At 43.9% G+C, this 24280-nt stretch overlaps 3 protein-coding genes across 5 annotated transcripts; 2 read left to right on the top strand and 1 right to left on the bottom strand.

Moving 5' to 3' along the window:
• The first annotated feature begins 212 nt into the window (after nt 1–212).
• LOC309705526 (volume-regulated anion channel subunit LRRC8D) lies at nt 213–4892 on the top strand. Of its 3 annotated transcripts, none has more exons than XM_082531429.1 (6): nt 213–301; nt 633–992; nt 1632–2213; nt 2323–2528; nt 2912–3289; nt 3395–4892. In XM_082531429.1, exons 2-6 carry the CDS (start codon nt 648–650, stop codon nt 4515–4517), a joined length of 2634 nt encoding a protein of 877 aa, XP_082387555.1. In that variant the 5' UTR covers nt 213–301; nt 633–647; the 3' UTR covers nt 4518–4892. The 3 variants fall into 3 exon arrangements, with proteins under 3 accessions (XP_082387555.1, XP_082387553.1, XP_082387554.1); XM_082531427.1 differs by having other exon boundaries at nt 2323–2573; XM_082531428.1 differs by having other exon boundaries at nt 225–301; nt 621–992; nt 2323–2573.
• A 780-nt stretch (nt 4893–5672) lies between these two features.
• ddx39ab (DEAD (Asp-Glu-Ala-Asp) box polypeptide 39Ab) lies at nt 5673–11477 on the top strand. Its single transcript, XM_082531430.1, has 10 exons — nt 5673–5774; nt 6634–6850; nt 7190–7317; nt 8989–9265; nt 9385–9503; nt 9638–9769; nt 9909–10018; nt 10191–10335; nt 10479–10626; nt 10964–11477. The coding sequence occupies exons 2-10, from the start codon at nt 6643–6645 to the stop codon at nt 10978–10980; spliced, it is 1284 nt and encodes a 427-aa protein (XP_082387556.1). The 5' UTR covers nt 5673–5774; nt 6634–6642; the 3' UTR covers nt 10981–11477.
• Nucleotides 11478–12053: 576 nt separating this feature from the next.
• Nucleotides 12054–21027, bottom strand: LOC309705528 (CCN family member 1). The gene is made up of 5 exons (XM_082531431.1): nt 20473–21027; nt 19035–19248; nt 17921–18364; nt 17270–17448; nt 12054–14464 (listed from the first exon to the last, which is right to left on the bottom strand). Exons 1-5 carry the CDS (start codon nt 20521–20523, stop codon nt 14159–14161), a joined length of 1194 nt encoding a protein of 397 aa, XP_082387557.1. The 5' UTR covers nt 20524–21027; the 3' UTR covers nt 12054–14158.
• Between the last annotated feature and the right edge of the window lie 3253 nt (nt 21028–24280).

The raw sequence follows: 24280 nt of genomic DNA, 5'->3' as shown, positions 1-24280 counted from the left end.
TTTTGTGTGTGTCACATTTTTGTCTACTTCAGTTCTGAAGGAGTTAAAGGGAGCAAGCAAACCCCCTGTGGGTCTTGAGCAGGCTTCTAGCATTGAATTAAATTTCTCAGCCACACATCCTCTGCTGCCATGGCAACTTTTGAATAGCCTTGTGCCAGTCAGCTCAGGAGGAGTTTGTTTTGTAAGTTTCAGAAGTTTTTCACTGCTAAACCAGACAGCGCCGGCTTGGAGTTTCTGTAATGCGGCTGTGGGTTGATCACAAGTAGAGAGAGAACAGCAAGAGAAGAAGTTATTTGCACAGGTAGGTGAAGAGCTGTGGATAAAACAACAAGGACTGTTATGATCCAATTTGCATTGTTGCCAAGTAGAACTTAAGTGAACTTTTTTATATATATATAATTCGTTTACTCTTAGTTAGCAACAGCATTTCAAAGTTTTCTGGAATACATCTATTTGAAATTTCAAAAGATTTTCTATGTATTATATCAAATTGACTGTTAAATATTCACAAAATTCACTGTAGTTCAGTTCTGCAGTTTAGCTCATGATGTGATCCTATAATACAACTTTCCACATTTGGTCAGTGCTGTAGTTCTCTCTTAGTTTTCTCATTTTTAAAGCAAATCTTGCAGGACCCAGAGGACGCCATGTTTTCCCTGTCAGAGCTAGCGCCTCTGAATCAGCATCAGAACAGGTCTAAACTGCTGAAGCCCTGGTGGGAGGTCTTTATGGACTACCTGGTGGTCCTGATGTTGATGACATCTGTCCTGGCTTGTACGGAGCAGCTGTCCAGGGACCGAGTGGTGTGCATTCCTTTGGATTCAACTACAAACACTAGTGATCACAGTCACTCAAAAAGTGCCAATGTGGGACTGTCTCCATCGTCACAGCCTCAAATACACCACGCACACAAAATCGGCCCAAATCTTCACTCTGCACCTCGGGGTCGGCGCACGCACTTGGTGTACCAGCAGTACATTTATATTAGCCAGGTAAAGTAGTGCTGGCTTTGTTGTTTTTGTTATTCACTCTGTGAAAGCATAGAGTGAGCTATATTTAACATTCTGAACCTTTATGTAAAAGGACCTGCTCATACCCACAGGTTATTAAACCGCTTATCTCAGCTCTACAGTGGAACTTTAATCTCCCAGTTTCTTCTGATTCACACTTTGACTGTTTCAGTGCTCACTCACAGCTCTCATGGTGTTGCTTATTTAAGCCTTACTAACCCTCGGAGATAGAACCATGGTTTACCCCTATAGCCAACCTATAGAAGTAAACCAGCAAACAGTATATCTAGTATGTCTACTAGACATACTAGTAGTTCTGTCTACTAGTATGTCTAGTAGACAGAACTAGTATATACTAGTTCTGTCTACTCACAGAACCAGTATGTCTAGTTCTGTGAGTAGACATACTCACAGAACTGGGCTTACAGTGTATCCTGTATTTTAAGCTTTTACCCATTCAAATCAATTCAATTAAAAAGAATAACTTTAGCACCCATTTCAGTTTTTATACTAATCCTCTTCCTTTGTTAACAGGTAACCCTTTGTTATTAATGTTTCACAGTGTATGTCTGCTGCCCCCATGTGGTCAAACAATCAATTGCTGTTTGCCTGTTTCTATAGGTGTGCTACCATGAAGCTTTGCCTTTGTCCTCCCGCTTCTTCCCTTACATGGCCTTGCTTCAGTCCCTCGTCCTGGTAGCCAGTGGCTCCTTCTGGCTCCACTTTCCCCACACCTCATCCCGCATAGAGCAGTTCCTATCCATCTTGGCAAAGTGCTGTGAGTCACCCTGGACATCTCAGGCCCTGTCTCATGCCGCCCGCCAAGAGAGCATCCAGGAGATGGTGGAGGAGGGAAGACGAGCACAACAACCACACCACCGAACTTCCACTTCCCCGACAGTGACCCACACAAGACACTCGAGCATAGACTCGGGCACAGACAGCCCACTTTTAAAGAGGATAGACAGCGCATTTGCCACCCCTCCATCCCCTTGTCCCTCCACACTGTCCTGTAACTCCACTGTGTCTTGTGTATCTCTTGACTCCCGGGAGCAACTTCCTTCTTCCAGCCCATCAGTAATGGCTGACAGCCACAGCCAGGTAATCAGTCTGGATAAAAGTGATGGGGAACAGGCGAGGGCGCTGTTTGAAAGGGTCAGGAAGTTTAGGTCCCACTGTGAAAGCTCAGCTGTCATTTGTAAGGTAAGAGATCCTCTAGTCTGCTAGATTTACAGATCAACTTCTTTGCTACCTTAATTTTTTTTTAATTCCATGAATCGTTTAGTCTTGATGCCCATTTTTCCCTCTTCAGGTCTACTTGGCTCAGACAGTTTTCAAACTCCTGATTGTAACACTGATTATGAGTTACACAGTCCCTCTTCTCGGCTCCCTGTCCTTCAACCACACCTGTCACCCTGAGGAGCGGGCCCTGGTGGGCTACGCCACCTTCGAGTGTATCCACGTGCTCTCCTCACTTCTCCGCAAACTGCTGGCGGCCTACCTGACCTTACTGGGCCTGTATGGTCTGCTTAATTTTTACACTCTCACCTGGATTTTAAGCAGGTTAGAATAAAAAAATGTTAAAGGTGCACTTTTCAGTGTTTTTATCGCAGAAAAGGTAGGAATATATATTTTTAAAGTGGATAGTTTTGCCCAAAGAAAGTTAGAGTATGTATGAGTGCTACTTCAGGCTTTAACAGGCTTTGAGGAGAGAAACTAGTCTAAATGTAAAAAGCATAAATAAATAAATGATGCTCCTGATGATGAGCATATCAGAAAACTAGTTACAGGGGTAAAAAATGTAGTGCTGTGTTTTTGGCTACAAAATATCCTGTTTGATGTTTCTCTTTGTTTTTTCTTTCTTCTTCTTCTTCTGCCTTGGTGTGTTTGATTCAATTCAGCTCTCTGCAGCAATATTCCTTCCATTCACTGAAGGAGCTGAGCTCCCTGAGAGATTTTCCTGACCTGAAGAACGACCTGGCCTTTCTTATACACATGTTAGACCAGTACGACCCTCTGCTGGTCCAGCGTCTCTTTGTGTTTTTGTCGCCTGTCAGTGAGAGCAGGCTGCTGGAGGAAAGCTTAGAGAGGCGCTGGGGGGAGGAGAAGCTGCACGCCATGATCAGCGTGGATGCAGACGGCCGCTCCAGGCTGCAGCTGGTGGCCCTGCCTCGCCTTCCTCCAGCCCTCTTCACTCTCAGCCAGCTTCAGGTCCTCAAACTGGAGCTCATCGCAGACACCAGGTTTACTGCACACATGACCAGCATGACCTCACTCAGGTGAGTTGTACAGTGCAGGGGCGTAGTCTTTGAAAGTATTTCTTTTAAAGTATTCACTTCTTTTTAGACTCTAACTTGGACTTTTATGTGGCATTCCAACTACAGGGAGCTGCACCTCTACCACTGCACAGCAACTGTGGATCCCAGCGCGCTTGCCTTTCTCCAGGAACGTCTAGAAGTCCTTCAGCTTACCTTCACTCAGGCATCAGAGATCCCCAGCTGGGTCTTCTCCTTGCGAGGCCTTCATGAGCTTCACCTCTCTGGTCGCTTAGGCAGTGACGGTGGGGTGGGCCGTAGCTGGGCACTGGGGAGCCTACGCCAGTTGCGACACCTACGTGTGCTGGTGATTCGAGGCATGTTGCAGCGGATCCCCGGTGAGCTCTGCGAGGTGGCAAGCAGCTTGGTGAGACTGGAGATCCAGAATGAGGGCACGAGGCTGCTTGTGCTGATGGGCCTGAAGCGGATGGTTTACCTGACAGAGCTGCATCTGCAGGATTGCCAGCTGGAGCGTTTACCCTCTGCTCTGTTAGCACTGACCAACCTCCGGGTGCTTGACCTGCAGCACAATAACCTGAGGACTCTGGAGGAGCTGCTTAGTCTGGCTCACCTTCGTCGTCTCTCTTGTCTTAGACTTGCTTACAACCGTGTTTTGGTACTGCCGGCCAGCGTGGGTGTGCTTAGAGGCCTCGAGCTCTTGGATCTGTCAAACAACCAGCTCCAGAGCATTCCTCCAGCGCTCTTCACTCTTCGACGCCTTCGGAGGCTCCTGCTTGCCGGTAACCTGCTGGAGGAGCTGCCTGCTGAGGTGAAGGCACTGCAGCTGCTCACAGAGTTGGACCTCAGTGGGAACAGGTTGGAGAGGCTACCCACTGAGCTTTTCAATTGCTGTTTGGAGTTGCGCACCCTGAATATGTCTCACAACTCTCTTAGCTTCTTACCCAGAGAGATTGCAGCTCTAAGTCAACTGTGCAGGCTGGACTTGCGCAGCAACAATCTGGAAGAACTGCCTGCTGAACTGGGCTGCTGCTCAGGGCTGCATGGAGGTGGTCTCCTGGTGGAAAACTGGCTCTTTCTTTCTTTGCCACCGCATGTCAGAGACTTCCTGAGCCGCTCTTACACCCCAGGTGGTGCGCACACAGAGGAGCATTCCAGGCCCGAGTCTGACAGTTTTCCCTACTTCTCTCCTACACAGTGGAGCTTCTCTTCTGCTCTGGAATCACAGATATAAGGACAACAGCTATCAGACTGGTGACATAATAAAATAAAAGCACTGATGGAGTTTCTTACAATTTAGAAGGTTTAACTTCAACTACTGCATCAGGCAAATTCTTCACCAATCTGCCCTTATTGTCCATTTTGTTTTTAAAAAATGCAGAACTAACAGATGGACTGCTTTGTATTGCATTGAAAAATATTTCTGGAATATTTTTGAATAAGAACATCTGTGATGAACGCATAAATTGTGAGTTAAAATCAAATGAGTGTGGACATCTCCATTAATATATTTAAATAACACTACTTGTCATTCTGTATTTGTAGTTTTCCTGTTAAAGAATGTGAGATTTTATAGATGACAGAGCAATAAAATGTATTCTTTTGTAAAGATTTCTGCAGATCTGCAGATACTTCCTGATTGCTTCCTGTATAAAAGTATTCTTCAAAGTATTATGAAAGCTGAGACCTGATGCCAGTGTATCCATGTTGGATAGTTGGAAATACTGATACTTCTCGTTATTAATACAGTTACCGTATTATCGGCCTTTGGCGCCCCGTTTGTTATTCGTAATTCTGATTTTAATAAAAGGTTGTAAACGTTAGTAATGCTTCAACGACATTTATGCTGTACAACACTAATGCGTTCATTGACCACTAGAAGGCACTAAAGACTTTTAATTCTCAGTGCTTAATGTTTCCAGAATTAAAGCTTGATTTAGACTTGTGCAAGGAAACATAGAAATTACAGTTACATATACTTTTATTGATGGAGTCCGAATTTCTTCACACTGTTAACATCACATCCTGGAGAGGAGTTTTGCCTCGCGCGACTTGAACGTCTAGATTTCATACAATTTTAACGATTTCTGTGAAACAAAAACAAACTAACAAAATTGATCCAACCTGAATCAATTCCAGGAAGCTGTTTTATATTTAAGGTCACAGGCCTGCATTATCATACGCAAACACATCCCGGTTAATTTTATACTTATATTGCAGCAAAACGTGACTGTATTAATTTATTTCGAGTGTCCCTCCCGAGCTCCCCTACGGAGAGCAGCTACAACTGTGTCCCGCTTTTTTCAACTGCGACGGACTGCGGCACACTTTTTGTCCAATCACAGGCTGCTTTTCACAGAGGTCGCATAAACGGGCGAATGATATCGACCCGCTTTAGTCGAGGCGGAACTTCCGGTTGGTGGTATAAACTAACTGAGGCCTCTCCATGCGGTTGTGATCTATCGGGGCAGTCGAAGCTAACACCGAAACGGTAGGAATCCTTGAACTACTTCATTGTCCCGCTTGGGCGGCTTTCCGCGTCTCGTTTCACCTAAAGAAGCTTGTGAATTATATTTGTTTAATTTGGGCTGCAGTAGTGTTTGCTATCGCTAAAAATAACCTTTCGTTGTTTGTTTCAGGGGGCGGTGTTACTTAGCGTTTTGTAGCCTAGCATTTGATAGCCTAGCAAAGCAATCGCCACTTAGATTTCCTTATTTACACGAAATATGCCGCCTTTTTGTCATCCATATAACACTCCCGTTACAATTACGAAAAGATCGCCTTCTTATGCCGTTGGGAATATTTAGTTGGTCGTAGCGGATTAGTTGTTGTCGTGTAGAAGAGTAGCTTGCCACGTTAGCAATGGTTATGCAACACAATGGCTTTCTAGTGTTGTATGCGCTTAGAAGCTAACCGGTTTGGTCAATTTGACATCGTCGGTTACGGTTTTGACCTTGTTTGTTATATTGAGTGTACGTGGTCGTACAGAATATTTTCTGCCTACAAAACACTAGAGTATTCATATTTAGGCCTGCTCTGTTGCGTGTTTTCTTGCTTAGCATTTCTTAACCACAGGCTTACTCTTTAAAATTCAGTTCGAGTTATACACAATAGAGCTAATGTTTGGAGTCACGTTTATAACCAACCACGATTTTCATAGTTGCACAAAGTCAAACCCGCCTTGTAATGGTAGAATAAAATAAGACTTTTTAAATGTATTAAAATATGTGCAACAAGTGGGCTCGAATAAGAACCTCGCTTCATATAATCTAAGTAAAGGGAGCCCTCTCTTACAGACACAGATGAAGGACAGTGATCATTAATACTCAGCTGTATTTTCTTTGTTCCAGACAAATACAATGGCTGAGAATGACGTTGACAACGAGCTCCTTGATTATGAAGAGGATGAGGAGCCTCAAGGAGCCCCCGAGAGTGCAACCCCAGCAGGCAAGAAGGAGGTGAAAGGTTCCTATGTTTCCATCCACAGCTCTGGTTTCAGGGATTTTCTTCTGAAGCCGGAGCTTCTCCGCGCCATCATTGACTGTGGTTTTGAGCATCCATCTGAAGGTGAGACTCATTCAACTGTTCTGGTACCTTTTGTTAAATGGGACTAGTGGGGAACTGGCAATTGAGTTTGTTTATGGCATACCCTTGCACTACACTGGTAGAACCAGTCAAAAGCTGTAAGTCTGCATGTTCTTCAACAGCGCTTACCTTATCTTGCTTGCATACATTAAGAATTTTTGAATAGCTTGACTTGCTTTGTGCGTCTAAAAAAATGCACCACTCCCAGCAGGACTGCCACTCCTCTTGTGCTCTTTATAGCAGTTCAAAGAAATTGATTTGCAGGTAATAATAAGACTGCACTTAACATTAATATTTGTGTTGTGTTGTTTAAAAACACAGTGCAGCATGAATGCATCCCACAAGCTATCCTGGGCATGGACATCCTGTGCCAAGCCAAATCTGGTATGGGCAAGACGGCTGTGTTTGTGTTGGCCACCCTGCAACAGATCGAACCCGTTGACGGACAGGTTAGTATGTGTGTTTAACATGCTTTGACTGTGCCTTCAATGTTGAGCTTTTCATTTATCGGCAATGAATGTTATTAGTCTGGTAATTAATGAACAAGCCAATAAAAGCTGATAGAGGTCCAAATGTTTTTGTTGTCCTGTTTTTGTTTTTAACTTAGCTGAAGTCAGAGCCACCTGTGAGAGAGCACAAACAAGACTGATCAAAATCAGTCTTAGTCAGAGCTAGGGAATGCCAACAGAATCAATACCCATGGTACCATTTTGATACCAAGATTTATGAGATGCAGCAGTGCTCGTCATCAGCTTATGCAGGGAGGCAGAAATCCTTCCAAAACTAAAGGAGGCAGGATGTGGTTTAAAGTATTCTATTGTCAAAGAACAGGTGGAAGATGGAAAGTCGTGCAACTGCAACAAACTTCTGCTCTGTCTCTTTTTTTTTAAGGAAGGCAGTCGGCTGTGCAGCTACTTTGCATTCAGGTGGCTGCAAAATCTGAGATAATTGATTAGCAAGAGGCGATATGCAAACAATAATTGGACTTCCAATTTAGCAAGGCACATGAAAGACTGGTATCCAGAGCTATTTATGTGGTTCACGTTGAGGACGAATAAGTTAAGAGTGACATCCAAAGTTTTGTCCTGCAAATCTTATCCAGAATCACAGATTACTGCTTATTTTGTTTGAGACTCCCCATTGTAAAATAACCTTGAAATGTTTGTGCTCACTTAATGTAACTAACACGAGTTACAGTCACTTGCTAGTAACACTAATGGGCTACTCGGCAGCCATCCTAACATCTCAGTCTGGGTCTTGTCAGTAAAATGATGTCAACATTTAAATAAATGATCAGAATTCTAAAACGTTTTAGTAACAGTTTAAGTACCTGGCACCAGCCAGTCATTTTGTTTCACTATCCAGCTGTGTGATTCTACTGGTATTGGTACCAACTGATGAATTTCTGGGATCATGACATTCCTTATTAATATACAAATAACAGATTTCATAGGTGACTTATAACCAGCAGGTTTCTTTGTTGGGATATGCAGTTTTGAGGACAACAATAAAATATGTTTTAGCGGGAAATCTACGACGTAATCAGAAACCCGTCTTAACGCTGCACCAAAACCTTCCACATAACTTGACAAGAGAAATGTTACTACATGTTGGGTTTTCTATGTTACGCTTGCGGTTAAGAGGGGTTTCCGTTTAATATGTAGATTTCCTGCTAAAGCATAAATCAGGCATAAGGGTCGATTGGCTTAAGTGTTCGTGTCAGTGCTGAAATGCAGCGCAGCCGATCCTGGTGGAATTTGGGGATTTGAGAGGATGGATGACATTCGTTGTGTATTATAGCATCAGTCTATTTGATTGTAAGTGGCATTTTCATGTTGTGCTTGTTATGTGGAAATTATACACCAAAGAGTTGATATATGGCTCAGTTCTGGCTTGTAGAGTTGCAGACCTTCAAGTCTAAGGTGTTATAGCTACAGTGGGATGTAATTTTCTTTCAAGGACAGATGCTTAGATGATCATAAAACACTAAAAATGTAACATTAACATTAAATGCATCTTGTCGTTTGTAATGTAAAACTGTTCATTTTAAACAAATTATTCTGCCTACCTTTGACTTTTTGATAGATTTTTGGATTTAATCTGTGTTTCCTTGTCTCCAGGTGTCTGTATTAGTCATGTGTCACACACGAGAGCTGGCCTTCCAGATCAGCAAAGAGTACGAGCGTTTCTCCAAGTACATGCCCACCATAAAAGCAGCCGTATTCTTTGGTGGCCTGCCTATCAAGAAAGACGAGGACGTCCTGAAGAAGAACTGCCCTCACATCGTTGTCGGAACTCCCGGCCGTATCCTCGCCCTGATCCGGAACAAGACGCTCAGTCTGAAGAACGTCAAGCATTTTGTCCTGGACGAGTGTGACAAAATGCTGGAGCAGCTAGGTGACTTTTCTTTGCTTTTGTCTTCCCAGTTTTCACCAAGTCGGCAGCAAAACTGCAGTAGTCAGTCAGAATCTTACCTTAGTCATTTTTTTCACTCTTTTTCTTTCTTCACATGGCAGACATGAGGCGTGATGTTCAGGACATCTTCCGGATCACACCGCATGAGAAGCAGGTCATGATGTTCAGTGCAACACTGAGTAAGGAAATCCGTCCAGTGTGCCGCAAGTTCATGCAAGATGTAAGTAAGCAGCGGAGGGCTGCTTCACCTCTGAATGTCTGTTGTTTTTTGTGAGACAACTCATCTCCACCACTTTCGGTCTGTACTGAAAACTGCTGCACTGAAGTTTTACTTACCTGCTATCTCATGTACAGCCCATGGAGGTGTTTGTGGATGACGAGACCAAACTTACACTCCACGGCCTGCAACAGTACTACTGCAAGCTGAAGGACAGCGAGAAAAACCGCAAGCTATTTGACCTGCTTGATGTGTTGGAGTTCAATCAGGTGAGGGAACATACATCTTTATATTGTTGCAAGCTAATGTTTGTATTCAAAAGGTCCCAAATACTCATTGAAAGCTGTAATAAAAATTGCATCAGAGGTCTAACTCGGTGCTTCCTTAATGCCCGTGCGTTGCCTCTAGGTGGTGATCTTCGTCAAGTCAGTTCAGCGCTGCGTCGCTCTGTCCCAGCTACTGGTGGAGCAAAATTTCCCTGCCATTGCCATCCACAGGGGAATGGTTCAGGAGGAAAGGTGACTTATAAACTCTCAACTCGTAAACATGCTCTGCTGAGCTTCAAATGTGTTGTGTATTTTTGAGAGCAGGAGGCCTCATCCTTCAACTCAACGCATTAGTCTTCAGAGAGTGCTTGTTGATAATCCTCCTGATGGTTCTGTCCTCCTTCCCCTTCTTACCCTCTCTCAGGCTGTCTCGCTATCAGCAATTCAAAGACTTCCAGCGGCGGATCCTGGTGGCCACAAACCTGTTTGGCCGAGGGATGGACATTGAGCGAGTGAATATCGTCTTCAACTACGACATGCCAGAAGATTCTGACACCTATTTGCACAGGGTGAGAAATGAATTTCTGAGCCCCTCTCCTTTTTCATATGCAGGAAAGTTGGCTGTCTTATTTGCTCATCAAGCACTGTGTGAATGCTAGTGGTAGTCCATGTTGCAGTTTGGACTTACTCTTACCTTCTGTGTGCCCCTCAGGTTGCCCGTGCTGGTAGGTTTGGGACCAAAGGCCTGGCTATAACCTTTGTGTCAGACGAGACTGATGCCAAGACTCTAAACGATGTGCAGGACCGCTTTGAAGTCAATGTGGCCGAGCTGCCAGATGAGATTGACATCTCATCTTACAGTAAGTGTTTTTGGTTTTTCTTATTTCTGAATGCCTCCTTAAAAGCATACTGATGTCTTTAATAACATTAGAACCACTGTGATCTGTGGATTAAAGAGTTTTGCAGCACTTTATTATTAAATCATTGCGTTAATGCTGAAGCGTTCCCCACAGAAAATTGCAGTAAACCTTTACTCGGCAACAAGACGCAACAGTTGGTGCTGTCACGTTAACTGAAGCGCTCCTCAAATCCTTCACATATTTAACCTGTTGCTGAAACGTCGGTATGCTCAGCTGTTGCTCATCGTTCTGATGTTTTGCGTGCTCAACTAGTCTCTCCTTCTCTCCCCCTCTGTAGTCGAGCAGTCCAGATGAGTCCCCGGCCAAACGGCAGTCTGCTCTTCGTGGATCTCGTCTTGTATTTGGAAGTAGACGTACTTCACCATTGATTTGAAAGCTCTGCCTTTCCTCTGTTCACCAAACGTTTATTTTTATTGTCAGTTTTTAGGGGGGTTTGGTTTTAATTTGTCTTTGTTTTGCTTAATGGAATTAAAACTTTTTATAAAATGTCATTTTACTGTTGTGGTCACTTATGAGGATGCTGTCTCTGCTCAGTTTTCATTGGTTTCAGTCTCAGCAGCGACAGAGCTTCAGGGAAACTTTCAGAGGAACATGTGATAGGAGTCTGTGCTTTTTCTTTATGTCCAAGCAAGATTTGTATAGGAGATGTTTTGTTTTCCTTCCCAGTACAAAAAAAGTGGCTGTTTGGCTGGTAATCAAAAAGTTGTAAAGACACAAATTTGGCTCATATGGCAGCTCTTTCTATGGATTTTTAACCGAATATCCTCCAATAAATGAAGTCACCACATGAACTGGTAGTGATGAATTTGCAGATTTTGACGGGGCAAAACATGTCACTGTTTAACTGTATTTTTTTTTTCTTGGTATTTTGTTTTAAGTATTAAAAATTCAAAGTGTTAAACAAGTGGAAATCTGCTTAGATGATTTAGCAACAATTCAATACTGGATAAACATCACTGTGCAGAGTCATAGTGATGGTTCTCTGCAATTTTTATTGCTGCACAGTAACTCGATATTGGATGTTGATATCTTAAGTGCAGTTGGGCAGACACAAATTTATCTTGCCACTAAGGTAACTTTTCTTTAGTACCAAATAGTGACTGTAGTGTACATGTGTAAATACATGAAATGCCTGCTAAATGTTAACATAGTATGGCTCGTTGCAGGGCTGCTAGCATAGCTGTGAAATTGCAGATCTTTGGCTGCTCCGCCACAGCAGCTGGATCTGCATGTTTGATCTGACTCAATTTAAACCAGATGCATTTATCTGCATGTTAGGGGGATGTGTTAAGCGCTACACCATAGAGTTGCTGTATAATTTAACCTACGTGACAAAAAAAAATCCTCTTTTGATAAATGTTCAACAATGATTGTCAGAGAGAATTTTATTTTTTAAAAAGCGAAACGATGAACTCATTCCAGCTCTTAAAGTCAACTGTAAACTAACCAGATTCCAAGAAGAGTTAATCACAAGGAACACTTTTTTTGTTTTTAAGCATAAGATCTTAAGCATGACTCATTACAGAAAATTACAGACTTATTAATGTACACTACTAGTTCTACAGTCATCAAGCTTTCAAAATTGGCACTTAATGCTCATAAACGATCTGAACCCTGCCTCGTCCAGTGCTAAACTATACATGGACTACTTCAGTATAATGATTGGCCCTTATACAGCAGATAGAACTACAAAGGTAACAATGTGTCTGTACATAGCTGCACTATAGTTTCCCTCAATAAAACTAAAGATACAATATCAAAACCACAGCATCTTCATGGGCAAAATAGCAATGGAAAACACAAGACATTTCTTAGCAAATTAAAGTTTAAAAAGAACCCCTGATAAGGATTTGGGGCAGCAGATGTTTTGTAGTTGAGATGGTAGGGGGGGAAAAACATTCACCTCAGGGCAAAAATGTGTAATTTATGGCACAAACGGATAAAGTACATTGGTGCTTCCACTGAGACGAAGTTACCACTGTATACAGTAATTTTTAAAAAGGCAGTTCGTGATTTCAACTCATCTGTATGTGGATACCAGATTAGGCTGTGAATCAAGGTTGCTGTAAGGTGCTCAAACGTCAACCCAAACACCAAGTCGGGTGGATAATCATAATAAAGGGCTAAGCCATCCGTAACGTACAACCTGAAGATAGACTTGACAGTGTTAGTGTCCTTAGAGGTAGGCTCCTGCTGACATTTGGCAGCTGTAGACCTCAACCCCCTGAAAACAAAATTACATAAAGCTCTTCTCACAGCCGTGTGAAACGACTGAACAGCCTTTCAACAGCATTTCTCAGAAACAGGATGCACTTTAACACGAAGAGGCTGCTCAGTTACGAGCCAGATTAGACGACAGAGCAGTTCCACCTTCAAATCACAAATAACACATTTACCGTGGCACATGCAGCTTTCCAAAATTCATTTATAAAACAAACCAGAGTGGACGATTGTCTCCTTCTGCCATCACGAGTCAGGATTGTACCTGGCCAAATTAGGTGGTCGACTTGTTGGCGACAGAATCCCGAGCGTGTTCTTCGGATGCTCGCGAAATGTCTCAGTTTCTTGTGAAGGCAAGGCGAGGGGATGAGTCCAGCTGCGTAAACAACCTTTGACATTTTTTCCCACTTATGCCTCCAACCACCAAGTTCAACTCCAACTTTATCCATTGTATATACCTCATTTCCTCCTTTATCATTTGTTGTTCATCATTAGATATGGCTTTCTGACCAAATCTGAGCCCGGGGTCAAGTCCTGGTTTGATGGCAGTTCCTCACCCTCTCTCTGGGCTCAGCAGTATTGTCCGCCTGATATTGTTGTTCTGCCACATCGATTCTCCGAGAATAGCAGCGCCACCTTCCCCAGTGGCAGGCTGCTGTGTCATCATGTCTGTCTCGACAATAAATACCAGAGAATAAATACCATAAAATGACCCAAACCACATTCCCGTCAAAACATCTGAGACAAACTTCCATCTTCTACCAACGCCATCCTATTCTTCTTTGTCACTTAGTCTATCAGTTGTCATATACTGGAGTGCGCAGACGTGATTCCAGCAGGTTTGTCAAATCCACACCGTGAATCCTTCAGCACACGAAAGACTTATGCATGTCTGTGTTTCTCAGCTGTTCCCAAAAACAGTTCTAGGGAACTTTTGAAGCTGGGCACTAACATGGGGTCTGCTTACACCCAAAGATTTATTCACAGTTTAAAGTCTGGCAAGGCCAGAAACAGCTTTTTATCTACACTAAAGCAGGGCCTGGTCACTTTTGCGGTTTCCACATTGTGAGGTACGCCTAGTCCGAGACACATTCCTCTTTTCCGCATTCATCCTCAAATGTTTCGGTGTGTGTTCCGCTCATGGATCCACTAAGGACAACTACTCTATAATGGGTACTGCTGGGGTGGGGGTGAGATGGGGGAGTTAATGTCTGTTTTTATGAAGGAATGTAGGTTTGGCAGGGTAACGCCGCTAGTCATTGAATTTGTGCGTGTCCCCATAGAGCCACAGCTGTGGGGGCATTACGGCCTCGTTGAGATGGTTGCACTCGTCGCTGCACTTGCACGACTGGATGAACATCACGGACCTGCTGAAGCGTTCGCCGTCAGGGCAGGCAAAGGTCACGTTAGCTGTGCGGGTGCGACGTGGCGAGCAGCAGCGGCCGTCCCGGCATACTCCACAGTAGTTGGGCCGATAGAGGCGAGTGCTCCTACAGCCAGCATATGACAGACGATGTGGCTCTGGGGCCTTATGGGTGCGAGAGCACTTCCTTCCTTTCTGTGGACGGAGAAAGAAGAAAGAAGCAATTCAGTTTTTCCAGTGAAAAGGCTTCACCAGGTGTCTACAGCCATGCACGCAGGGCTGTGAGGCTGTACTGTTCACCATCCTGGTTTAGCCTGTCACAAGGGGAATGTTTTCCAGTGAAAAGTAAATGAACTGATGTTGATGGCACTGACATAAAGTAGTGCCCAAATTTAAAACTTGATGTTGATCCTGCTATAATGTCACCAAAAATCACAGACTGTATATAAAAGGTGGACATGTATATAAACAATATCAGTTAGCAAACAGAGCAAGAGGGTTCCTGGTTCAAACCCCAGTCTGTCTCTGTGCATCTTAACCATCCAGGTGCAATTGTTTCAAAATTGGCCACAAGTATGAGGAAGACAAAGTAGATAGAACATAAGCTTTTTTTTTTTTTTTTAAAGCACGTCCCAGTGCAATCCTAACATCTACCACAGTTGTTCCATCACATCTCCCCCAAAAACACTTCCTTTGTTTTGTGTACTTTTGCAGCATTTTTCTATTTTCTTGGTGTTTTCTTAAGTTGCACTGCATTTGACCTCTCAGGGCAACTGTACACTTGATCTCTGAGCTCTTTAAACACTTTCTTGCAGAATTTTTAGTCTTTATTTAGCGATTTGAGGTCTTATCGTTTTATAAATTATGATCAAAATAGCTAATAAAACATAGTATGCTTAATTGTGGGCTTACCTTGTGATTATCAAGTGGCTATTGTGTGAGCATGCAGAGTTTTTGGTCAGACCCTCCAATCACTAACTAATGGCTAATAGAGCTAAATTCATCTTTTATATACACTCTATGATTCCAGTTTACCCTGAATGTGGACCAAACCTTACAGTGATCCAGTGATCCTGACATCCAGTGATGTCAGGAATAGTCAGGGGAACATGAATAACCGCATAAATTCACCTTACATACTTAACTCTACCAGGTCTAAAGGTTGTCGAGATATTTAGAGAATTTGACTCTCTGGGTGATCCATAAAATCTGCTAACAAAGTCTTTCTTTGGCACAGGAGGCATGGGTGTGGTGTGTAGCCGGTTTAAAACTGTGCTCCAGTGAAAGCTTTATGGCTTCACGTTTGCTTGAAATTAGAGCTGCCACCGTACCATAGAGCAGCATCAAGCAACTTGTTATTCATCGCTCATGACGTGAAAAACAAAGTTAATGGGCTGAAAGAAATAAAAGGTCAGAACAGCAGATGAGCGCCGGAGAGAATAGCGTGCCAGCGATAGTTAAGGATTGACACTTGTTTCCATTAACACCCACAGCAGCTCTGCAAACACTGGGAGAGCTCAGAGAAACAGGTGCACAACAAGCCAATCAGCTTCATGAGTGGCTCGAGGCAGGGGGCAAAATGTTTCTGAGAGTGTTTTGTTTGAAATGTGAGAGAGCAACAGAGTGGGCGAAGTGCTCTTTAAATCACACAGCATAGTGCCACCGAGTGCAGCTGTCGGCCGCGGTGTCACGTCAGTGAAGGAGACAGAGTTATTCCTCTGTCGCAGCAGCAAAAAGTTCTCCGATTCACACTTATGTAGTCAAAGTTCAAACGTGAACATGAAGCCAGTAAAAAAAGTGCAGCTTCGTGAATAAAGGAGCAACTGAAAGTCGCATTAGCAGGTATCAATCTATTAATTATAGACTGTATATAAAAAAAAAAAAACACAGACACAGTAAGATGCATTTTGAAGCCTCTGTATTAGCATTTTGGTCACCACCATGATGTTTTTTTGGTTTCTTTTACTGTGTATTTGTACGAACAAACTGCATGATCTATGGTGGGGTTTTTTTGTTTGTTTGTTTTACACAGTTTGCCTTTGCAGTTATTTCCATCTTAAATTCTGTGTTTAAAATTAAAAGCCCCTGTTATTCATATTAATGCAAAAGTTAAAGTGTCTGACCTGTAGCAAAATGTTTAAAGTTGCGCTTTTAACTTTTTTAGTAGTCATCATATTTAGTAGTAATTAAGCCAATTAGGTTTATTATATTTGGGTAGATCAAAGTGATGATGACATGAGCTGTACCATGTACAGGATGGGGCCGTTGCCAGTTACTTTTTTATTACAAGTTACACGTTCCTAATGTCTTCTAATGACTCCAAAGTGTAGGTAATTAAGTATGTCTGTTGACGCTCTGCATCTTCAGAGGTTGTGATGAAGCTACAGGATGTGTTGTGGCCTACTTCTTGGCGTTGAGCACTTGCCGTTTAACCAGGCAAGGCTTTCTGATCTTAGCCCTGTTGAAATTTTACTTTTATAATTCAGTTCCAGTAAAGCAGGATTTCATTAGAGCGTTTTATGATCTTTGAACTGAGCCAGGCTGTTCTCTCTAGTTTCATTCTAGTTTTCATATTTACTGTATGAAGACATTTACTGTATTGAGAGTGTTGTCAATCATCACGACCAACCCTCTGGCAGGAAATGTGAAATGGTATTTTCAAAACTTTCAAACTAATTAGCTACACTTTGATATACTTTGATATACTCTGATCTACAACGAGCTGAAGCCACAGGTCTCGTTCCCCTCTGTTTTCATCTCACACAGCAACAGGACTTTGAATAGACAGAATGGATCAAAAAGGGGTCCAGCAACAGAGGGATTCGAGGGGAGGGGGCTTTATACATGCCATGATATTAATACAAACTGCCCCTCGAGAGACGCTTCTTTCCTGAATCTTATTTAGTCTGGTTGCTGGAACTCCGTGGCTGGGGTCATGAGAAGAAGGTCTGCCTTTATAAGGATCTTTAAAGCATCCAAACACACTCATGCATTCCTCACCTTGACTGGGATGGACATGGAGCTGCAGGGCCGAATGTTGCACAGGCGCGTCTCCTTGATCATTTTACACTGAGCATTGTCATTTGTAACACGAGAAGAAACGCCCATCCCACAGCTCCGGGAACACTCGGACCAGGAAGTGGTCTGAACCACGCACTCATCACTTGTTTGCTTCCAGGCTACGCGAGATGAAAGAAAGGACACGTGAGGGAGAGCGATGATGGGAAATATTGAGAGAGAGCCAGAGAGAAGCCAGGTCAGCAGGAGTTAAGCAGGGGGAGTGAAGTGGCTACTGGGAAGTTTGAGGGAAAAGCAGAGGTACACAGATGCACAGCACACTGGCCTTATTCACTGAACAGGCAACACTGACGCACAGAGAGGATGATTACAGAGCAGGGAAAGCTGGGTGACGGAGGCATGTGCTGTGAAAGAGCAGTGTGTGTGAGTGCGACCAAGAGCACCTCTGGTGTGCAAGGAGCCAGTGGAAAACAAGCTTCACATAAATGCCAAAACACATGCATGGACGCCGGGGAGACGGCTCACAGCGAGGCCGTTTGTGCATCAGCGGGCTGAAGTGAATAAAGCGTAAACAGGACACTTTACTGTGTAGTGGAAACAGGCGCACTCCACAGCAGGTCACCAACTCCTCACCTGCCAGGTGCTTGTTTCCACGTGGCTTGCCCCACTTGCGTACCGCTTCCACCAGTTCGTTGCCAAGGGTATCCTTCTCCTTTTTGTGTTTGTAAGTGTAAAACTTCCGGTAAGGCTTCGGGAAAGGCTTTGGGTAGGGATACACTGGGTAGGGAATGAATGGAGGGTACGGAGGGAAAGCGGGAGGCTGGGGTCGGCGATACACCGGGGGCACGACCGTGGTTCCCTTGTGGCAGTCGATGCTGAGGCAGCACTGCCCGGGCACCTTGACCAGCTGCGGGGCAGGGCAGGAAGGTGACGCCAAGGGCACGTGGCTGGGGCAAAGAGGCACGCACCCTACTGCTCCATCGATGCAAGTGCATTGGTGTTTGCAACCAGCTCTGAAGTTCTCGCCGTTTTGATAAATCCGACCGCTGTATTCGCAGGAGCGGCCCTCGGCCTTCGCTGGGAGGAAGAGAGAAGACAGGCGAGCTGGTCAGAACGCTTTTAATAGCACACACTTAGTCTTTAGACATCAAATAGCAAGACTTTTATGTGACTGTGTATTTAATGTGTGTGGTGGACAGATGAAAGGAGAGAGAGAACAGTCGCAACATCTCCACATTTAAGAAGCAAACACTATTCTTAGACCAGAAAGGGAACGTTGACTTGTTTACAACGTCCTTTCCCTTAACACCCTGAGTGGGACTCCCCACACAACACCCCGGATACCCCCACCCCCCTTTATATAGCAACACCCCCAAATAAACACACATATAAAAATACCACTGTCTGTGCATGTGTGTTTGTGTGTTTCACGGGCCTGTTTGTGTACACACTGCAGCACTTATATAAATACCGGGGCTGGCCGGGTTTCAGTCACAGGCTCATGAAGGTGCTCTGTTTTTTGAAACGTGGCACAGGCTTCAAACCTCAAGCCCCTATCAAAGAGAAACCCCAGCCGCCCTGGCTCAGAAGCCAGATTCCCCACCCTGAAGTTACACATTGCCTTACTTCAACCCCCAAAGCTGTGCCTGATCTAAAGCAGGGGTAAAAAAAAATAAAAAATAAATTCACCACTTCTCAACCCTTCCCACCCCCACCATCCCTGCTCTGCCACCTCTGTGGTACATACCCCTGCAGATGCCATGGGTTCGGCCCACATCATTGCCATAATTGCACTCCAGTCCTTTATGGTGGTCACAAGGGCGCCCCTCATGGCAGTCTTGGTTTAGCTGGGCAGCGCACACCTTGCAGCAGCCGCATCCGTCTGGGACTGAACTTACTCCTGGGGGGCAAGATGGGGGCACTGCTGGGCACTCGCACACTACTGGACACTCAGCAGTCACCTGCAGGAAGGGACAGAGTAATTTAACCTTCTGCACCAAAAGGAATAAAGAGAAAAATCACACTGGAACCAGGCAGGACAACAGATTGACTCAAGTTACCCAGATCACAGAAAGTCCTCAACGTGTATGTATGAATGCGTGTGTGTGTGTGGCTTAAAATATTGCCTGAATACTCGGCACTGTCCTGAACCCCACAGGGGTATCTGTAGCCCTCTGTCGCCTTCCGCTTGGCATTCGCCTGGCAAGAGGGGATGAAAGGTACGTTCACTGACCCCCACCTCCCGGCTTCTAAATCTTTTGTTTCTGACCCCCTTCTGTGTCGACACACACACAAGCCACTCTCACCACTCCCAGCATTTATTGGGATCACACAGCCTGTGGATCACAGGGAGCTGTCAGTCTGACTGTCCGCAGTCAGATCACCTACAGTGATCCCTTCCTGACTCCGCCGCCACTCTCTTAACCCGGGCCAAGTTCTGGTGTGCCAGAACCAGCACTGGCACTGCTTTCACTCACTGCTGAGGTTCCTGGGAGGGTTTAAAATTACATTACACAAAGACTGAACAATAACTCGTGAATCACCGTGCATAACATGGTAAGTTAAAGCATCTCCCAGCCAAAAGTCACATAATATTCCTTGAGATATTTATGGAGCGGAACGACTTCATATCGAAGTGTATTTTTATACCCATTGGATAAAATTACTGTGGTATAATTTTAGACCTACAGTTGGATGGAAGCCGGTGTACACATAGTAGGGTTTATTACTTTTACTTGTCAGATAATTTAATTAGACTGCGAAGAGAGTGTAACCAATTACATTTATATAGTTTGCATATATTTCCCCTTTACTTGAATATGCTTCGGACACTAGTGATCACATTTGTAGTGTAACATTACAAAATGTAATGGAAATAAACCGCCAAACAAATCGTAAAATGACTCAACTGACTTTACATGGGACCTCTTGAAACACCGCTCAAGACCTCTTATTGCTCCTCAAGCCTCAATTTGGAAACCAGCCAACCAGAAAGCACAGTAGCCGCCGTATTAATAAGCGATGACAATCTTAACAGTGCTGGGAGCCACTGGGCCATTATTATTTTGGCACGCAGCGCTAACACCAGCATGGAGAGCAGACCCTGACAGCACGAGAGCAGCACGGGCGCGTGAGACCTTAGAGCTCGTGCGTTTGCATGAAGGGAGAACACTTCACGTACTCACCGAAGCGACTGTAACCACTTGTAAGGCAGCAAATAATAGCAGCGTCCCCATGCTGTCAGCGTGCTCACATGGAAGACGGGAGAGCGTTTAAAAACAGCGCTCTGTGACAGGAAAAGCCCAAATCCTTCAAGTGAGCAATAGCGTTGGTCCACAACAGTAAAATCCGACTCGCAATATATATATATATATTTATGTATCCTCACACGTCTTCCACCAATCTCTCAAGTTCTCACAGACCAAAAGTTTGAGCCTTGTTTTTATATCGTTCCCTTTCTTTTTATGGCAACCACGCCCACCCCAGCCCTCCTTTAACCAATTAGGACACAGGCGCGCGGCCAAAGTTGGAAAAAAAAGAAAAACAGGGCGGGAGGGCATTGGAAGGAGGCGGGGCTTGGACCTCCAACACAGGTTTGGTTGCGGGAGGGGGCGTGGCCAGCCATGAATGCACTCATTCATAAAAAATCAGAATTACTACATTCCAAAGAGGAGCTGGCTCTGGGATGTTTATTTATTTATGTTCGAGCGAAAATAATATTTTCGATGCTTTAAAGTCCTTTTCACACGCAAGCCTCTGTCCGGCTGCCGCTTTGTGAGGAGTAAAATAAATATACGCAGCTGCTCGTCTGCGCTACATTAATACTGGGAGCAGCCATGGAAAACAGCTAGGAATTTCCTTCTGCCACTTTATAAAAATACTATTAGACAAGAGTTGGGCAGATCAAATGCAAACACATGGAGAACAGAGTGTTCCTAGGAGCTGGGTTTAACTGCATAACAGAGTGAGAGGGATGTCTGAAAATCATTGAAATAATCAGTGTAATTCATCAGTTCCTATTTAGACCTCATGTCTCCCACACACAACCTGTTTTCATGGGTACTTGCACCAGCAAGTACCCATAAAAAACAGTTCTGTATCTGTACACTGTAAGAGTGTTAGAGAGGCCAGGGATGTGTGCCTGGACAGTCTCTGTGTCATTTTGACACAGGAAAACCAGCCATTCTCAGTACCTGAACTTGTAGGTAACAAGTCCCTTTTAGGGACTCACATTGCTGTTCTCTTTAGAAGCACTGTAGACATTTTCCACATTAGTACATTCTCAGACATGAAACTGTTCACTGGAGACACAAATGCATGGAGTAGGTTGCTAGTTGAAAGGTGTGAGAAGGGTTTGTTGTTCTCTACAATGATTGTTAAGCAAACCTGTGGTCATTTGTGCCAGCGGGAGAAGAAATTGTCCCGTTACCTCTTTGTGCTAATAGTATAAATATGATAATCAATTATCGATTGATATGTGAAACACCTTTCCAAGGAGTCAAAGCCAAATAGATGAAAGCCAAACGTTATCATTATGAACTGTAAATAAACGATGGACGACATCACCGTGGTTATCATGTTGCCATTTTCCTGTTTTGAAACATCACAAGCAATAGGTGGAGCAATAGTAGAACCACTGCATGCCTTTCCTCTGGAGATGCTTGTGTGTGGTCAGATGAATGAGGCTTGTAGTAAAAATCACTCTGAGTCCTCAGGTTGAGTAGAAACGTACTGTTTAAGTACCAGCCCATTTACTTATACTGCAGAAACTAGGCTCGCCGTAAAGTATACCGTACTTTATTGTCTATTTTAGTGTAAATAGGACCGTAATTCAAAAAGTTAACATCATGATGTATTCAAAAATATTTGAAAGTACTGAGTTAGAACACTTACTCCTCAGGAAAGTGTTTACTGCACTTTTAGATCAAGTGAGAAGTAAGGTCATGTTTTCTATAGACTCCCACAATTTTGGACTTTTTTTGCAGCCAGAGGGGTTGCCCCCTGCTGGCCAGTAGAAATAATGCAGCTTCAAAGCACCTGCTTGCTCTTAGCTTATCCTTTTAGACACTGTTTTACACACTCTATATGATTATAAACACAGAAAACTCTCATCTAAAAAACACAATTTCAGTCTTCAAGCATCAATTAAGGTAGATTATACATATTGCATGCACCCCCTTGTGCAAGTGTGCTTACATTTGTATGTCAGCAGCTCGTTCCACAAAGCAGGAGCATGCACTGTCATACATTATACATATGCACAGTGTGTCCTCACTCGCACAAAGGCCTACACAGAAAACTAAAATTATGTATTCACCAAACCTCCATCCTCTTCCCACACAATCCATCTCTCTCTGTCAGGGCACGGAGGTGATGTAACAGGCCCGTGTAAACAAGCCCAGCGTGGTGAGAGAAAATGAAGAGAGGGAAAAAAACACGGGATTTTGCTGAAGCTTCTGTGTGTGCACCGACCCTCACAAAAAGGCACACACACATATGCGCTGCAGTCTGAGAAATACAGTTGTTGTTCTGAATTTTTAGGTTCCATTGACTCATCAGAGAATCTGTACTTTCCACTTTGGTCTCAGTCTCATCTGCAGCAGATGTAATAAACAAACTTGTTGGGTCTCTTGGAGATGGAAGGCATAGTCATCAAAGCAAGTGGTGACCTTTGTATTCTGAGCTCAACGGTGAACGTCAGCCCATAAACCCACCCAAACTGCTACAAGAGTTGGCTGGAAAAGCTCCCTGTCGCTGCTATTAAAAAACGGGAAGGTGCAAAAGGACAGGAGGGTAATAAGGAAAAGAGAAAAAAAAAGGCAAGCCATGGCAGGTGAGAAACACATCAAACCTTCAAAAACAACTCAGTGGAAATAAATGACAGACAGGGTGTGTGTGCGAGACAGAGAGAGAGGTGTAAGGCACATGGAAAGGGCCAAGGAAATATTAAATAGTGAGAAATAAAAGATAGAACAGGATAATAGTGTGAGGTCAGTGGAACAAAAGCAGCTCACTTTTCACACGTGATTCTTTGCTGCAGAGAACGAAACGCCACGAAACGCCTTTCTGTGTCTGTGAGAAAGCGTGTGTTTATACACAGAGGGGAATGGAAGTGGAGGAGGAGGACGAGGAGGGAGGAAGACAGGTGTGGAGTGTTTGTTTAGGAGAGCTCCTGCCACACCTGCCACGACACTCCTCTTACTCTTTCAGTGGCGCGGCCAACTCACAGAATTGTGGACATACACACTCCAAGAAATTCGAGATACAGCTGGTGCTCAGGGTGTAGCCAAAGGTGTCTGATCTCAATAACACGGTAAACTGAGTATTACAGGGACTCCTTTATGCTCTTTTCCAGCAGAATGGGTTTTTTTTAATTTTCATATATATCTCAAACTGGGCCTTGATGCCGTCTTTTTATCCTCAGTCTGTAACAAGCCTTTTTAAAATTCCTTTACCTTTTAGGCTACTCTCCCTTTGCCAGCTTCCTTCTGATTGCCTGTCTGTTTCAAACAGAAGGTTTAAACCGCAGGCAGGTGGGGCTCCTTGCAGGCATGCTAATTTGATACCCCGACTCTTTTACTGCAGAACTATGTTATTATTAAACATGCAGAATATGGATTTGGCATAGTCTTGCTGAAATAAGCAAGGCCTTCTCTGAAAAGAGACCCGCTGAATGGCAAATGGACTGATTTTTTCACCTTATCCACAAGGAGTCGCCACAGCGCACAGCTCCACATATTTTATTTGGCATATTTTAACATCAGGTACCCTTTTAGAAGTTTGAGTAGAGCTTTCCTACTTATTTGGGATCACTTGGAGCTGATAAGTTTAAGAGCCCAGACCCATTTTTACTGCCAGGAAAACTATGGGAAAGTCAATTTTGAAACTTTAACAGAAACTTTCCTCAATGTGTAAAGGGGCGATGACACCTGTGTCACCATGGCTTCTTATCATATGGGGGCAATCGGTTTATTTTTCAGCATAACGCAATAA

Source organism: Aulonocara stuartgranti (assembly GCF_965226115.1).
Source record: "Aulonocara stuartgranti genome assembly, chromosome: 4".
NCBI lineage: Eukaryota > Metazoa > Chordata > Actinopteri > Cichliformes > Cichlidae > Aulonocara > Aulonocara stuartgranti.
This window is presented reverse-complemented; position numbering and strand designations above follow the sequence as displayed.

Bases quoted from the DNA above. Each gene is read 5' to 3' on its own strand.
- LOC309705526 (XM_082531427.1), top strand. From the start codon at position 648: ATGTTTTCCCTGTCAGAGCTAGCGCCTCTGAATCAGCATCAGAACAGG. The intron at 993-1,631 runs GTAAAGTAGTGC...CTGTTTCTATAG, and splicing joins AGTACATTTATATTAGCCAG to GTGTGCTACCATGAAGCTTT. The intron at 3,290-3,394 runs GTGAGTTGTACA...TTCCAACTACAG, and splicing joins ACCAGCATGACCTCACTCAG to GGAGCTGCACCTCTACCACT.
- ddx39ab (XM_082531430.1), top strand. From the start codon at position 6,643: ATGGCTGAGAATGACGTTGACAACGAGCTCCTTGATTATGAAGAGGAT. The intron at 6,851-7,189 runs GTGAGACTCATT...TTAAAAACACAG, and splicing joins TTTTGAGCATCCATCTGAAG to TGCAGCATGAATGCATCCCA. The intron at 9,266-9,384 runs GTGACTTTTCTT...TTCACATGGCAG, and splicing joins CAAAATGCTGGAGCAGCTAG to ACATGAGGCGTGATGTTCAG.
- LOC309705528 (XM_082531431.1), bottom strand. From the start codon at position 20,523: ATGGGGACGCTGCTATTATTTGCTGCCTTACAAGTGGTTACAGTCGCT. The intron at 17,449-17,920 runs GTGAGGAGTTGG...CATCTCGCGTAG, and splicing joins TGGAAACAAGCACCTGGCAG to CCTGGAAGCAAACAAGTGAT. The intron at 14,465-17,269 runs GTGAGGAATGCA...CTCCGTCCACAG, and splicing joins CCATGTCCATCCCAGTCAAG to AAAGGAAGGAAGTGCTCTCG.